At 33.0% G+C, this 18,158-nt stretch overlaps 1 protein-coding gene across 5 annotated transcripts; it reads right to left on the reverse strand.

Moving 5' to 3' along the window:
* Positions 1 to 5,778: 5,778 nt before the first annotated feature.
* AN3 (SSXT family protein) lies at positions 5,779 to 12,977 on the reverse strand. Of its 5 annotated transcripts, none has more exons than XM_022032998.2 (4): positions 12,502 to 12,977; positions 6,940 to 7,016; positions 6,675 to 6,762; positions 5,779 to 6,476 (listed from the first exon to the last, which is right to left on the reverse strand). In XM_022032998.2, exons 1-4 carry the CDS (start codon positions 12,580 to 12,582, stop codon positions 6,045 to 6,047), a joined length of 678 nt encoding a protein of 225 aa, XP_021888690.2. In that variant the 5' UTR covers positions 12,583 to 12,977; the 3' UTR covers positions 5,779 to 6,044. The 5 variants fall into 5 exon arrangements, with proteins under 5 accessions (XP_021888690.2, XP_088078752.1, XP_088078751.1 ...); XM_088222626.1 differs by lacking the exon at positions 12,502 to 12,977 and adding an exon at positions 12,304 to 12,424; XM_088222625.1 differs by lacking the exon at positions 12,502 to 12,977 and adding an exon at positions 12,166 to 12,274.
* Between the last annotated feature and the right edge of the window lie 5,181 nt (positions 12,978 to 18,158).

An 18,158-nucleotide genomic window follows, 5' to 3' on the forward strand; every position in this document is an offset into this window, starting at 1 on the left:
TAGTTTTTTTCGTTAAAATATAAATTGGATTGGATCAAATTTAATTAGTGGAAATAAGGGTCGGACAAGAGGGGTCCGATTTGTCCTTACAAAATCTTTCTTAACCCGACCCACTATGTCTAAGCATTTTTTAATTTTTTATTATTATAAATATATTTATACCTATATAAATAAGTAAAATAGATTATATTAATAAATATTTTTTATTTTTATTAATATGAATATAATTATATTTATATTAATGTAATAAAATAATTGGATATGATTCAAGTAGAATAATTAATAAATTCAAAAGGTTCGAAAAAAATTTTAAAAAAAAAAAACCAATCAAGTAGCATTCGGTTTAAAAACTTGTTCCAAACCCACAACATATAAAATTAAATAAAGTATGTCAATTCTCATATACCTTATTTCTATATAATTAATAATATTAATTAACTTCATCTAATTTATCAAATCAAATACTTTTTTTTTTATAATTCATCACTTTTAAAAAAATAAATAAAATCAATTATATTTTACGTACACCTTTTTATGTCACGCATTATTTATAAATATTTACTTACTTTCATGAGTTTCATACCACATTCAATAACTACATTGATTTAGTCTATTACATAGGTTTATACCTTACTAATTGTAATACCCAAATTAATTTTAATGTAATTTAAATTAATTTATAAATATAATTTTAAATTTTTTAATTTTAATTTAGTGTAAAAATGAAGAAAATTTGATAGATGATAAAATTGAAAATAATTTTGAAAAAAATAGATGAAAATTTGAGTTTTTGGAATATTTTTAAAAGAAAATTCAAAAACTGATGGCCAAAATGTAATTTAAGAAAGTTGTGTCACGTAGAATACCCAGTCAGCAGTCCCAACGAATCAAAACGCGATGCGTGGTAGTGGAGGCTGATGCAGTGTCATGCGGGAGGCTACACGGGCGATCCACGTGCCGCGACCGAACGACCCAGATTCGCTCCCGCGGGCACAGACGGTCCGGATGCGTTTTCTCCCCAAATGCGATCGGACGGTCATATTTAAATGCGATCAATGGTCCAGATCCACTTTTTATTTAAATGCGATCAGACGGTTCAGATTAGATCGCGATGAACGACCAAAATTCACTCCCTATTTAATCGCGATCGGACGATTCAAATCAAACGCGATGGACGGCCCAAATTAAATGGGAACAGATATAAATAACTTTCTTCACATCAAATCCTAACCCTAACTGCCAGACACCCCCCACCGGAGAAGAAAAACCAGCCGCCGGAAAGGAAGCCGCCACCATTTGTCATCACGCTGAAGCCACTTCCGACCGCTAAAAGAGGTAAAAATTTCTCTATTTGCTCGGAATTCAATTTTAAACACTCTCATGATCAAATCGGAGTAAAAGGATTGGCAAATTGAACAGAAACCGCGGGTAAAGCCTGGCCGTGCCGCTACTGGAAATTGTAAAAACTGATTCTGATGATACCCTTTTCTATTCCCGTTCTATGTAATTTTTCCATCATTATAATCACTATTTCCTTCTCTATAGATTAACCGAAGTAAAATACCCAACTGCAAAAGTGACCAAGCAAAGCCGTTGCACCAAAGGGTCCTGTCACTGGTGAGTTTCAGTTTTTTATTTTTTTTAGCCAACCGAGACCCCTTAACGTGTTTTCTCGCAGGAATTAATGCAAAATCGGTCGAAAATAGCCAATTGGAGGCGGATCATCGCTGCCTCAGAATTGGCCAAAAAGGGGTTCTGACACTGATTTTGGATTTTTTGGGATATTTATAGGTAATTGTTGCACGTTTTAATTCCCGAAGAAAAAATTCAGATAACCCATGGACCGCCAGTAGGCACAGTCAACAAGTTTAGCTTTTCGTGTATCAATTTGAATAAGAATCCATCACTCTATTCTCTGTTATTAAATTGAAGTCAAATTAACAATAATATGATGTTTTGTACGATTTATAAAATATCCATAATTAATTACGGATTACTAATGGAGTCAGAACCGAAAATTATCTACTGTTATTTTTGTTGATTGTTTTTACGGTTTGAATACATGATAGTATATGATTGATCGATTTTATAGCTTTGAATGCATTTATTGTTTATTTTATGTGTTTACAGTTGAATTGGAAAAAATGGAGATTAAATAAAAATAAAAAATTGCGTGATTAACTGAATGGATGAAACGACAGTCTTACTGAATATCATAGGAGATTGTGGACGGAGCAGGTACATGAAAAATCCTACCGTGAACGTTGCCTCATACCAGACGGGGTATCGATGTTTGGTAATTTGGTACTCATACCGAATGAGGTATGAGAACGGCCCGTTTCACCCTCATAGCGGACGGGGTATTGAGATTTAGTAGTTTGGTACTCATATCGGGCGAGGTATGGGGACGATCCGTTAATTGAAAATATTAAAAGAAATGGTTCACATGTTGTGGAGACATCTCTATGAACCCCCATGGATATTAATAGGCTGATAATGGATAAAATTGTTGTTCAAATCAATTACGTATGAAATCATGATATAAATTGTTTTGTAAATCTCAATACACTAAGTAGATGGTAAAAGATTTTGTTTATGATAAATAAATTTGTTTAATTAAGAGTTTCATTATTTGTTTTGATTTTTCTACCAACCTTCATTTATGTGTCGGTGAGTAGCATGATATTCTTGCTATACTAGTGTAACTCATTCCTTATTTAACTATTTCAGATCAAGAGGATCAGGATTCAGAACCCAATCCACAAAATGGTTACGAATAGGATGTCAGTTTTATTTATTTTTCGTTTATTTCCTTAATCTTTTGTATTTTCTTCAAAAGGATAATTCTCATAATACTATTTGGTACTCTAAGTTATTGTGTAAGAAATGTAAATCATAACTAATCATTTCGCTTATGCACTTAATTTATGATTTATTTCTTTTAAAATTCCGATATCGTTACACTAATATTCAAACATAGAAAAATATTGGCAAATTAATTTTAATAACTAAGTTTTAAATCTAATTTTCATCACTTTTATAATAGATTTTGTTATTGATAATCAAGTAAACAAACATAAGATTTAAATATGTGAATTCAATGAACTCATTCTCTAACAAGTCATTAACATTTATTTTTATTTTAAAGTTGTTTGTGATCAGGTTAGACCGAACTTAATTTTACGATTCTATTACCAAATTAGGGATTAGTTCGAATTTATTTGTTATCAATTTTATTAAAAGAATAAAATGGTAACAATCTTATTTAAAATAATAAAAATAAAGATAATTTTATTAATTTATAAACATATTATTTAAATTTTACATAAAATTTTATATAAAATAAATTTTTTAACATTAAAAAAAATTGATTAAATTAAATATAAATTTTATTAAGTTTTTTCTTTTATTATTATTTAGTGAACATTTCAACAATAATGTATGACTTGTTTTTCTTTTTTTTTTTAATTAAAAAATATTTAATTGAGATTTCTTTTTTGAGAATTAAGATGAGGCGTCTCACTCTTGACCAATAAAATAGCAGCACGTGGGACTGACATCATTGACTTTAACTTATAGTCAACCGTCAACCTCTACTTTTGCTCCAGTGCCCGGTTACTACGAAATTCACCCCCTTCTTTAAACACGTGCTTATTTTTCAGAAGTTCCACAAACATTTGGCTTGCATTCTTTTTCATTAGTCCTACCAAATATTGTATATATATATATATATATCTCTCTCTATATATATATAAATATATTATATAGGATTTCAATCCAAAATTAAGAATCTTAGAACAACACATAGTTTAATATTATCTTTAATATTTAGTATTACTAATCTAACATCTTTGAATATGACTTCATTCATTAAGATCGCTAGAACAATATTCAAAAGAAGAATTTTCCAAACTTAGAACTCCGGATACATGCACACGGCTCGAATTAGATTGTGAGTCGCAGAGTTACAGTGTCTTCTTGTCCAACATATCGAAATATTAAATCAGTTAGACGTAAAGTTTTGCACTCATCAACTATAAAGTCATACTCAGAATTGTTATTCACGTTCGTGATCAGTATCTTATGCAAATGCAATACGTCAACGTCAATTCTCCTTAAAGGAGTTATGTCAGATACGGGTTCCTGTATTCATGAATCGATGTTGATCTCACTAATTATAAAAAAAAAATTCAAGTCGAAATATTATCAATAGGATGTTAGTATTCTAACACGAACTTCATCGAGTCGCACTGATTAATATCAATATATTATTAATAAGATGTTAATAACCCAGAAACATTACTCAATAATTTCGAGATATATATTATTAGTTTTTAAAAATTAAAACTTGGTTTAGTAGTAATACATTAATTACCTATTTATATAATGTTCAATAATTACTTATTTTATATACATGGAAATACACACAATCATAAATTGAGATTTAAATGCCAATAGATAGAAAGGATACATATATATATATATATATATATATATGTATATTGGGTTAATTAACAACAATTTTTTTTATAGAAAAAATAAGATAATAGTTAGTATTTTATAAGTAATAAGATGACAATTAATTCTTTCTAGAACATGTTTAAAATTGATAAACAGTCAAATGTTTTGAAGTCATAAGATGGAAAAAGAAAAGTGTACGGTGAGAAGTTTCCGTAGTTTTAATTTGTTTATCACAAATTTATATAAATTAAATTTATAATCTAATAATATATACGTATAAATTTTTATATAATATTAAATTTTAATAAATTTATTAAGGTTTATAAATATTCTGTACGAATTAAATTTTTTTAAATAAAATAATTAAAAGACTAATATAATTTTCTATTCATCAAAAAGTGTGTTCTTAGAAATTCTTGAATGGAAAATCCCATGACAGTGCATATTGTTAATCATTATCTTAATTATGTTTGTTAATCAGATTAAAAAGTATGATTAAGCAGTCATTTTAGAAAATCAACAACGTTTTTTTTCAAGTCTAATTCAATCATTATCAAAGCCAACCAGCAAATTTTCTCTGGTCATCATTTTAGTTTTTCTACTTTTGTCTTTTTCTTAACTTCTGGTTTTTCTTGGAAACTTCTGTCACTGCACTTTCAGTTCCTCTATAAATACAACCTAAAATTACTCGTAACTTTCTTAAAATCTTTCCTTCTGTTTTTCCACAGATCAACGCCCGTATGGATAAGCTTAGAAACCCAGTTGAGTGTAGGAGAAAGAACAGGAAACCTAACAAAGCCAAGAAAGATCCCATAAAGGTCACATACATCTCTAGCCCCATCATGGTTAAAGCTAACAATGCTTCCGAGTTCCGAGCCATCGTTCAGGAACTCACTGGTCAGAATTCTGATGTTCGAGATGGAGACAGTGACGATCTCAATGATCTTAACATGATGTTGCTCACGGAAGAATTGAATGTTCAAGGCCCAACCAACGATGGATATACACCGACTAGATATGTTGATTCTAATGATTATGATAGGTTTTTTAACGATATACCTTCTGGGTTTGAGGTTAAAGAAGGTTTTAGTTGGAGAGAGTTTTCGGATAACTTTTTCGGAATTCAGTAATCTCGTATTTCTGAATGATCGTCTGGGTTTTCGTTGAATATAAATACATATATTAGTTTCTAGATAGTTTTGTGATTATTTATATGATTTACGTGGCGGTAAAGCAATCAGAACGATCAATAATATGATATGCTAGTTCAAATTCTGAATCGGCGAGCAGATTCTTGTTTTAGCAGCACATGGAAACTTAAAACCAAACAAGACCTGAAAATATAACCTACAAATATACATGATACAGATACACTGCTACCACAAGATTGCATTGTCTCACAACTTAAAAACCAAACAAGCTAATGGTTTAAGGTTTAAACCTCACCATTGTTGTAAACATCAAATAAAAAGTTGTTTAGGCAGCAAGAGTTTTTCACATATTTTCTGCTAAATTCATCTCCCTGACTAGACTCTCTCCTAATTTCTGACGTTAATTAACCATTTTGTGATCATTCTTACCAGTCAATTCCCATCGTCGGCCCCCTTTAAGTAAAGGGCTTCACCCCCATCGCCTGTTCCAGAATTTCCTGCTCGAACTTCAGCAGTCCCAGCACTCCCAACATCTTGCTTGCTCCCACCCACTAGTCCTCTTCCACCTGCATGCAATCCTTCCCCAGTAGATCCACGGCCAAAATCAGGAAACCCGCCAGCTGCCCCAAGTGTTCCACTCCCTCCAGCAGTACTAGCTTCAGTTGGTAGCATGTGAAGTCCCGTGCTTCCACCTGAGCTCATGCCAAGCTGGCTGTGCAGGGCTTGTTGTTGCAATGCAGAATATGGCTGCTGGCTGTACAACATCGATGAGCGTGCAGCCACGAGTGATTGTGGTGTCATCTGCTGGGTTTGTTGGTGTTGCAGGTAGTGTGCTCCAGGCTGCATTATGCTGCTGGAAGCAAACTGCAGGTGCATTTGAGAGAGAATCACACTCTAGTACGTTTTAACACATAAGATACTTTCTACAAAAGTTCAATCCCAATCTATACCAATGGACTCAAACCCAACAAATCTAGAGCAGCTTTGGTCAGATCCTTCAGTCCAAACTTGTGTTAAACAGTTGTGTTTAAAAAGCTTTTAATTTGAAAATGAAGCTAATACCTGGGGATGCATAGTAGTAGGTGGTTGCGGTTGAGAATCAGCAATAGCAGCTAAGTACATCAGGTTTCGCTGCAACCTCGCTTGGTTCCTGCAAGAACACAAGATGATTGCTGACTTCTAGAATTCAAGTTCCAAAATTTTCAGAACTTTAAAACCTGGTAGATTGATACAAGCATACTGCTCTGCATGCTAAGAGAACAACATAATGGTTTCAAGCCACAATTTACTGGAAGGAAACTTTGATAAAAAGATCAGTAAAGCTTACTCAGCACACTCGCTCAGTTTTCCTGAATTCTGGCTCTCAACAATCTTCAAAATCAACGACTTGTTCTCATCCAGATACTGCAGGTGGAAACATTGATCCAAGGATCAAACAAACAATATGATTATCAGCTGCATAACTGGCAAACCCGAAAATAACCAAGAGAAGGATAGAAAGGAAATGTTACTTTCTTTGTCTTTTCTACAGAAGTCATATGCATATACTAGAACTAACCCTTATAATTGACCATGGATGAAGCAAAAGGATCGGTAACCTAGTAGAAGACTCAAGTGGTGACAGCAATCATGATGTGACTCCAGCAAAAGAGAACTATTTTAAAGAGTTTCATAACACTGGCTTCTATTGCTTAGGCCATTTTCCTTTAGAAAATATGACCAGTAATTCACTCTTACTGCAGATATCCTCCCATTCAACAACTATTTGATTCGGAAAAACACCATAAGCCAACCATTTACCTGTTGCTTTTTGTAAAAAACATATTCCTCAGGTATTTTATACTAGTTTTTCCCAAACTATTCAGTCTAGTTGAATCTGTAAATTTTTCACACAGAAGTATGGTAGATATTTCTGTAAATAGTATATTTTTCGCACAGAAACGTAGTTTCTTGATATAAATGATAAGCACTCAAAGCAGATGAAAGAGTAGAAAAAGACTTCATTTTTAATCTAACAAGAATAGTATCGAAACCAAGAATGAAAATTGCATCAGAGATGAAAATATTCCTAATCAGAAAATCATGAGCACCAAATGCTGCTATAGTAATAGCTTGATAATCTATCTTCTGAATTAACCTTTCAGGAAGTCATTTATTACTTATTTTTCTTTTTCTGTTTTCTTTTGTCCCGAAACCCTTTTATTCGAGTTCTTTTCTGAATAAATTTACCAGATTACACAATGAGTACCTTCACACAAAGTCCTTACTAGCTCCAACTTCCCAAAAACAAGTACCTGCCTACTCCCGAAGAAAAAAAAATTCTCTAAAGAGAATAGCTCAAATGTAGGAGGAAAACTAACTTCAAAAAACAAAGATAATTCCAAAAATTTTCAATAAAAGATCAAGAGAAAAACAAAGACTCCTGCCGGAAAAAGTAACTTAGAAAGAGAAATCCCATCTCACCATCTAGGATCCTTAATCATTATTCCACTTTAACCTCTTAATCACAAGCAATATTAAACAAATCCCACAAGCATCTGTCTTAAGAAGTCAAACTCCAAAGATAATTCTGAAAAATAATTAAAGCCCACGTCCGACCTCTGATCAATTTAACACACTTACAGGCTAGTATTCTACAAATTAAAGAAAACTTCTGGGATTTTAATACGACATCCTATAATAGGAACGTAAAAAGCTGGCAGGAATCGCAAGTTCCAAAAATTCCAAGATCTCCATGGAAGTATTGCATATCTATCCTCCAAAAAGACATACTAAAGAGATTCACAGATCATGTAGAAACCATCTCATCTCTCAGAAACTATGAAGCAATCTGATTATTATCACTTTGGATAAAAAGGCTTGTGCTTATTGTTGGAACTTGAATTCTAACTGACAGAAGCTTTCAGTTTATATAACATATCTTCCAAAAAGTTGTAATATGTCATTTTACTAAGGAGATTGCTAATTCGACTCCCTTGAATCTTATGAGCTGCTCGCATATTTTAATCACCCTATTTGGTATATAATTTACTGATTTACACAAAAAAGAAAATTGGAGATCTTATGACACAACTAGTTGTATAATCGGATTGGTTTACATCCCGCACACAAACCTCTAGATTTTGTTTTAAAAAATTCAAACCAAAAGGAAACAAAATGTTTCATTTTGATTTGATTTTGTTCAGTGTAAATGGGATTTTTTTATGTATTTTACAAATTCTAGAACTTTAAAAATTTAGTTTGACGTATTTACAAGTGTAGGCTAAATTAGAAGAATAGAAGCAACAGACCCGAGCCTCTTAAGTACACAGAGGATCCGACAAAAACCATTCCAAAACACTAATAGAACATTAAGAAAAAAAAAAGCTCTTAACATGGCCCATGAAGTTCTCAAGGGACTTACAACAAGACAAAAATTTCAAATGTGATAACACCTAACAAAGACCTACCAAAGCAAAGATGACTCAAGCAATATCCCACAGTTAGTTCCAAGAAAAAACAGAACAACAACAAAACATAAAGGAGCTCTTAACAAAGACATAATTGAAATGATGAAATGGATGGATTACAGACAAAAAGGTTAAAGAAGAACAATAGAGAACAAGAGGGAAGAAATTGTAATTTTAAAATAGAGAGAACTAGAAGAAAATTCATAAAGTGGGTTAGATATATTACCCCTAATGCTTCTAGATATAGTCAAAATAGATTGTAACTCGGTTTCTTGCAGTCTCAACGTTACAAGAGAAAAATAGTTTTGTATTGGTGAGGAAATGAAGAAAGCTAAACAGAATAAAGAGATGATAAGAAGAGGAATGAGATAGGAGGAAAACCACTAGAACCTAGGTGACTTGAAGGTTTCAATGGTAAAGAGAAAGACTTTAGAGGAATGAGCTGGTAGGTTGGGAGCAACAAAGAAGAGAAGGATGGGATACACAGAGAGACTGTCACTAAGAGTCTGTAAAGAGTATAGTTTGAGCACTTACTGAAAATAAAGCAAACATTTTTAGTTATTTAACATTTACTATATGTTCATACATTAGATATTGTTTCTAATTATATATAACTTATATGTCGGTTTGATTTGCTTTAAAAATTTTAGATGGATTTCCAATCAATAGTAAAATTTGGAGGGTTAAAAACCAAACAAAATAAACCATTTTGGCAGTTTAGTCTGGTTGTTCAATTGCATCAAATAATTCACACCCTTAAACACTACCATTTAAATTAAGTCACATACAAATTTGAGAAATATAAATAGAAGAGAGAATGCTCAAGAATCACCTACTTAGATTTGTTTTTCGAGAAATATAAGAAAGCAATATCAAACCATAATCAAGCCCTATAGATATTTTGTGCTAAAAAATCAGTTCTTTACTAGGTATCTGCATACAATTGAAAAAGAAAAAGAAGAAACCTTCAGGAGCTAAACATGTGCCCACAACCAAAAATGTTTTGTCTTTATCTTTCCCATCTTCATAAAATCGAGTTAATGAGGAGAGTACAAGCCATAGGATGCATCTAAAGCACGTTATTTTATGAAAACATAATGCCCAAATGGGAGAACATGCCACAAGTAACCTTAAGTGGTTTGTTGCAATTAAAATTATTACAAATGAGGGAGTGCAGCAGGCCTCTCTAGCATTCAGACAATAAAATGCTATTCGTACTTTATCATGCATGGATTTATCTACAATGGAGGGACAGAACAGTCATGATCAAGCCTAAATGTCATGTCATAATCAACAAACAAGGCCTCCTCTCCAATTTCAAAATGTGTTTGCCCAGCATGAGCCAAAGCCGGGTTTAGATTATTTCTTCAAGGTTCAAAACTATGCCTTTAACATACATTAAATAGCCTAAGATCAACAACCCCAAACATTTTTTGGTTAAGTTTCTCATGAATCTAGCATATCCCGTTAAAACGAAGAGATAGATCTAGATTTATGAGGATTGGAGATTGTTACATCAAATTTGCCACAGGCCCGTGGCATCAAGTCTGTCGCATAAGCCTCTGGCTAAGAACTGGCTTAATTCTCAGCTGAGGCTATTGACATCTAGTAGAAGTTAGAACCTGCTAAATTCAGAATAAAAGTTAGCATAGCAAGCCACAATCATAATATTCAATTTCTTGTGATTTTAGCAGATACTAAGGACCCACAGAAGCTGAAATCAATAGGAAATTTGTATGCTTGCAGCCTAAGCATTATAGAAAATAATAGAAGATTTTTGGGCACATCCAGCTCATAATGGAAAAAAGGGGACATATTGCTTAAACATTGAAGGAGGACCACTTTAAAGGACTAACAAGAGAGGACCACATAACCAAATGGAGTACATTATTATCAAATGACCATATATCAAGTGTGAACGTTGAGGAAGGACCACTTTTTTGTAAGGAATAAAGAAGCAATCTCATGGAACCTAGGAATATGTGGTAAGATTTTAATCATAATTTACCAAGCCGAAGTCTTCTTTGATCAAATTTACGAGTGCTAATGACAATAGATTCAATGAGCATGCTCTAAAAGTTCCCAAAATCTGTGTTCTGATTTAGAATATAACCGGTGGCTTGGGCGTAGCGAGGAATATCCCATAAGCAGCCAACTCAAATTGTAAGGCATGTGATTTTTTAACAATTTCAGGCAGAGTTTCCATATTTCTTAAAGCAAAGGTTTTGGCTCCTAAGTTTTATTAAGAATGACAATCAACTATGAGCTCAAGCCACTTCATTTGTTATGTATATCTTCTTTCCACTTCATTTTTTAATGAACAAGATCATCTCTTCTCGATCCCATGCTGCAACTTGTTAGTAACTTGGATCTGATTTAAGGGTATCATGGAGGTAACTCAGTTTATCAAGAACATGTTAAAGTATGTAGTAATGGAGCTGAATGCTTTCCCTTTTTTAAAAAATAAAATAAAATGCTAATAACTCCCTTTTCTTTCATTCTTTAAGCTTATGTAGCAGTCTCAAAATAAAACATGAGCTCCTACTTTGAAAGCTACAACCTTTTTGATTGTTTGATAAAAAAATCAAACCTAATTCCTACTTGTTTGGCAATAAGTAAATAAAGAAGGATATCAAAGCATACCATACATATCCAATCAAAACTTAGCTAAGAAAAAAAAGGAACTGATTTAATATATATATATATATATATATGGGTGCATGAGAAATCAGAAAAGAAGTGTGAGATTAATATTCAATTCAAAATGGTCAAATAATAAAAAAAACTTAAAGCAAACCTGACAAGTGACAAACATAACTAATAAAAAGGAAGCATGAAACATCACAAACCGCAAATCAGTGCTTCCAATAGAAAACCAGTGAATGCCCTCAGATACTGTAAAGAACAAAGCTTTGTGCTTGGAGAAAACAAAAAAGAATACAAGAAGGAAGTCCCAAAATCCAATTTATCTATTAGAGATGCACCCAACAACAAAAACCCATAAGGAAAATTCAAAGTTATTACCCCACCAACCAAGCCATCATCAAAATTTCAGTAGAACAAAAGAAGGGTGGATGTTGATGAAACATCAAACTTACACATACCCATTAACGATCACAGAAAAAAAGTTGAGAAGAAATTGTAAAAGAAAAATGGATGACCAGCAAAGACGAAAGAAATAAACACCCATTAGACAACATTGGCAGAAAATAAAATCTACCAGAGAAAGAAAAAAGTTGCACCTTTTAATCTAGACCAATTAGAAAAGGGGGGGAGAAGAGAAACCCACTAAAGTAATACCATGACAATCAAAAGTGGCGTACTGATCAAATGAAAAAAAAAAAAAAAAGGAAAGAAGAGAGGGAAGAGAGAGAGAGATAGAGAGACAGAGAGAAAGAGAGACAGAGACAGAGAGACAGTAGAGAAGAGAGAAAGGGAACCTGTTGAATATGATCAGTAGTGACATTGTTGGGATAATAGGCTGCCATCATGGGCTGCATCTGCATCAGGTGCTGCTGCATTTTTTTCTTTCTTATAGACACACCCAAAAGAAAAACAACACAAAGACACAAACTTTATTTTTATTTTTTTTTTCTCTCTCTCTGAATATATATAGCTTTCTCAGTCCAACAACACAGAGATGAAAGAGTCGAATCACTGCAACTGGAAGAGTGATAGATATAGATGCCTCTGCTTTTCCTGTGTTTTTTCACTTTCTCCCCTCTCAGTCTCACACTAGAGATAGATATAAAGACACTGTGAAGACTGTCTTGAGTAAGAAGATATTATTATAGCTTGTAAAATGTAAGGCAGCCAGTAAGGACTGTACAACTTTGAAAATAAGAGGGGAAGAGAAGGGGGGAAGAGGGGAAGGGTTGAGTTGGTGTTTTGGGCTTTGGGTTTTGTTGGCTTCTATCATCTCTCTCTCTCTCGTGGGAAGAGGTCACGTGATCAAGAATATATATATGTGTATGTATATGTCTAACAGGGATATATATATATATATATATATATATATAGAAAGGGCGAGAAAGAGAGAGAAAGTAGGAACTTTAGTGGTCTGTATGAGGGCTCACATTTGAAACAGGGCTACATGTCTGGTTGGTCTAAGACCGCTTGGTTCATGGGTCTCTTTGATTTGATTTTTTCCTTTTCTCTTTAGTTTATAAGAAACCTACAATTTATAAAATACTAAAATAATTTTAAAATATGAAAAATAAAATTAATAATTTTCAATAATTTATTAAATAAAAAAAAACAATTGCTTTAATTTTTTTCTTTAATTTTAAACTTATAACAGTTAAATTATTATTATCATTATTATTTTGTTAAAAATAATTTAAAAAATATATTTTTTTTTATAACAAATACTCTACTACCTTACATTATTTAATACATATTATGTACATTGTTACATACATCCCATGTATTATATAATTTATTTGTAACACCAAAGTTATAATCACGTAATTACTAATAACGGAAAGTAATAACGCGTAACATTAAATGAATGGTTGGTCGATACTAGATGTGTCGTTACCATGCGCATAAATGTCAACTGTACCATATACTTCATAATCATTTCTCGACGAATTATATATATACTTAAAGCTCGTTATTTTACATGTTAGATAAGTTCTTCTAATTTTGTCGAACTCTTAGACTTTCGGAACACTTTAAATTATCTAATCTTCAATTGATCTTAGTTCATGTACCGTTGAAGTTAATGTTTGCGTTCGAAGATTGCAGAGTCATTCTTAAATTTCGACCGGACGAACATAAGAGTGTATTATTGGGTCGCAAGATCATGTAACCAGGTCGTCCACTGTGTCACCAGGGGAGGCCATGTCAATTTTTTGGGGGCAGCATTGAAGTTTTCAACGAGGGTGTTGAAGAGTATATAAATAAGTGTATTGTAAAGATTATTGGGAGTTGGGTCCCAATAGGTCACATGACCCACACCAGTGACGTCCAGACCATTCCCAACTGGCTCTCTGATAACCACCACCACCACCACCACCACCACCACCACCACCAACAACAAAGACTTATCCACAAGGCACCATTCCCCGTCATCACTTTTTTCCGGGTCGGACCATTCCCCAATTTCTATTTCCGGGTCGGGTCAACAATTAAATTATAAATATAGTGGGGCCGGGGTCAAAGTCAACGCTCGGTGGGAAAAAGTTGATGATGAAAAGGTAGGTGATGCTCCCAGCTCCCCAAACATGATGGGTGGTTAGGGCGTGTCATTGATTTGTGTACCCCAAAATTCCCAATCCTGTCTTTTTATTTTATTTTATTTTTTTTTTTCTCTTTCACTTTCCCACGCGCTCCCTTCTTCTCTCCCACGACGCGCGCTCTATATATATATATATATATATATATACACACACACATACCTATATATCTACGTATATGCGTGTGGAGGGTCGTACACATTCTTGGACAAGAAGAAAAATGAGTATCTTTCCCATTGTGGTAAATTTATGTGTGTATGTATATATGTATGTTTTCCACTATGTACCTGCATTGTTCGTGTGTGTGTGTGTGTGTATATATATAGATGTACGTATGTACATATACTTCTCCACTCGCGCTCTTCTTCACTCCCACAACACGCGCTGCATATATATATATGTATGTATGTATGTATGTGCGTCCGTCTAATCTGGATGTATGTATTACATTTAGGATAGCGTCGAAGGCGGTACACATTCTTGAAAAAGGAAGAGAAATGGGTTTTCTTCCCCACTGTGGTACATATATATGTGTATGTATATGTATATGTATAGATGTATGTATGTATGCACGTATACTTCTCCACGCGCTAGTCTCTTCTCATCTAAGTCGTCGTCTCTCTCGTGTACCATACATAAGCCGTGGGTAAACAAAAGTTTTGGTCATGCACATACATTGTGTGTAATACATCTATATATCTATACGTATATATATATATATATATATGTACGTATATGCGTCTGTCTAATCTGGATGTATGTATTACATTTAGGATAGCGTTGAAGGTGGTACACATTCTTAAAAATAGGGAAGAAAAATGGGTACCTTCCCTACTGGTACGTACCTACATACATACATAAATACATACATATATAAATATGTGTGTATGGGGGGAAAGAGTTTATTCGTTGAATAGTGTAGAAGCAGTGGTAAGAGAGAGAGAGGCAATAATTGCCAAACATGTTTTGTCTGCTACCTCCAATACACAGATATAAACAACAGTGGTAGAGTAAATTATTGGCTTTTCAACCAAAACCCTAAATAATTCATTCCTCTTCTGATGGTCAAAACCATACCTATGCATATACATATACATACACTCTGCAACTAAGAACAAATTCATGATTTGATTTGATTGATGATGAACACCGCTTCAATTATTTTGGCTCAGAAATTCCAATGAGGATGACATTAGATCAGATCAGATTGTAAAATTCCAACTCCACTTATAATTATAATATATAAATTCTAATTCCTCCTCGTAAAATATAATATCTTTTTCAATCTCTATATATATATATATATGTATGTATACTAAAATTCAAAAGAGTTCAAAACCCAAGTTATAGTTCGTGTGTATATATATATATATAATTTACATATTTTTTAAATTATTTATTTTAGGTATTAAATTGAATAAAATTATGGGCCCATCTGTGCAAATAATAAATTCTTGCGGGAGGGTAAGGTGTGTGTGTATGTATATGTATATATATACAATTAGAGAATATGAGTCATACAAACGTAGGGATCGTGTCATAGAAAAGGGTGCCAAACAGTGCCTAGGTTCTGGAGTCAAAAGACAGCTAAGCCAAATTGAAGTGTGAATTGGATTGATGTTATGACACAATTCACATGCTAAGGCATTGTTTGGCTTTTATTTTTATTTTTAAATATAAAAAATTGGCTTTTATTTTACCATGTGACTGCCGGGATGGTGGACCCACAAACTCGACACCTGTTAACTCAACACACTTTCATGGCCACATGCTCACCTCTCCCGCGTGAATAGCACGCGCAACCATTGTGTAATTGTCGTATCTATTTCCCTGGTTTTTTTTTTTTTTTTTTAACTCAGTTCGAGTATTAATTTAAAATGAACATTTAAATTTTTTATTTTATTTTTTTAAAACTCAACATATATTCCAATTTACACGTGTTAAGCATACGTGCTTCGTCGGGATCGAACTTTCTACGATATTCATAATTGCATTACTTATAACTTTCTTATCTGTAAACAAAATTAATTCGGAATTATCTTCTGTTCCGAGATAAAATTCGTGTTCATGCGTTTTATGTTCGTCCAAAATTTGCTCTCAGAAGTATAATCATCCCTACCTCATCTTGTCAATCTCGTAAATTATTTTTTTATTCTTATTCGATCAAATTTATATGTATCGGATTTATAAATAATTAAACTCGAACTAATGACTTCAACCATGTTAATGTGATATTTTTATTACTGAGTTATATCTTTTTTACTATCAAAAAATAAAATTAATTAATCTTAAGATAAATGGTCGACAAATTAAAAAAAATATTTTTAAAAATGATTTATTAATATTTTTATGTTTATTTCCTAACTTTTTTTATTTTTAAATATTGTTTATGTGATATACATATAAATATATATATATATATATGTAAATTGTCTACCATTTTCACTTGATAAATAAAGTCTCCCGAAATGTATGCATAAACTATAGATACATAAAAGCGGCCAAATGTTTATTTCTAATTACACATATATATTTATATATACGTGACAACAGTTAGAATGTTTTTGCTTCGTTAAGTTGAGATATATATATGTGTGTGTGTGCGTGTGTATATATATATATATATATATGTTTATATATTATGGTACAAGAAAATATATAGCCGCACATTATACGTATATAAATAATTTGGTGATTAATACCTTCTGATTAATCAAGTGTCCAAATTTGAAAATTTCATAATTATGAAATTTCAATTTCACGTTGTCTAATTGAACTCAAACTTCTGAAAATCACAAACTATGAACAAAATTAGTGACAAGAAATTTGGATTTTGAGTTGACTACACCCCCCGTGACATCATATTATATATATATATATATATATATAATTAAAATAAATGTAACACAACCCAAATTTATTAATTAATTTTTTTTTTATTTTTTACGACCACTTTTAAATCAATTCAATATTTGAAAAAAAAAATTAAAATACTAATATCAAATTAAAAAACGTAGAATTAAACCAGAAGTATATATGTATTTACGATAGAAGATCAGAAGCATATCATGCAGTTAATTTTTTAAATTAGCACGTTGTTATAATAATATCATATCATAATAGAAAAATTTATGTATAATTTGAAGATCATAATTCGTATATTTATAAATAAATATTATTAATTTTTTTATTTCTAATTTCGACTGATAATAAAATTAAAAATTACAGAAGTGATTTCTATATATAAAAAAATTTACCCTTTTAAGTTTATATCACTGAGCGAGATATATATGTAGCGCCCGGAAAGGGTGAAAAAAAAAAAAAAGCCACGTCGACAGCCACGTCAGCAGTTCTGGCCAACCGGGATCTGCCACGTGGCAAGACCACGTCGATCCAGGACGGGCCACGTTGGCAATCTGCGTATGCGCAATCGGACGGCCCAGATCAAGCGTGCGATCGGACGGCCCAGATGCAATCGCACGGACGTCCCAGATTCAATCAAAAACGGACAGCCCATATTAAATCAAAATGGACGGCTGAGATCAAAAGGCAAAAGGGTATAAATAGAACCCCCACACCAGACCACAAAACCCTAGCCGCCTGCCCTCGCCGGAGAAGACGAACCAGAAGCCGGCCGCCGCCACCTGCCGCCGCACCGGGGAGATTTCCAACCGCCGATCGAGGTAAATTTCATACCCCCGACTCGTTTTTCCACGCTGATTTCCCCTGTTGCCAAATCGGAGCCAAAATCCCGACCAAACGGCCGAAAAACACTGCCGAAACCCAGCGGCGCTGCCGCACCCCTTCTTGGTTTTTGCCTCCGATGAGGCCCTTCCCGGCCTCCGTTTAATGCAATT

Source organism: Carica papaya, chromosome 6 (assembly GCF_054855325.1).
Source record: "Carica papaya isolate Zhongbai chromosome 6, ASM5485532v1, whole genome shotgun sequence".
In the NCBI taxonomy this organism is placed as follows: domain Eukaryota; kingdom Viridiplantae; phylum Streptophyta; class Magnoliopsida; order Brassicales; family Caricaceae; genus Carica; species Carica papaya.

Coding starts and splice junctions, on each gene's coding strand:
- AN3 (XM_022032998.2), bottom strand. CDS start 12,582: ATGCAGCAGCACCTGATGCAGATGCAGCCCATGATGGCAGCCTATTAT. Junction 6,763..6,939: donor AAACTGAGCGAGTGTGCTGA/GTAAGCTTTACT, acceptor GTGTTCTTGCAG/GAACCAAGCGAGGTTGCAGC. Junction 6,477..6,674: donor CTACTACTATGCATCCCCAG/GTATTAGCTTCA, acceptor ATGCACCTGCAG/TTTGCTTCCAGCAGCATAAT.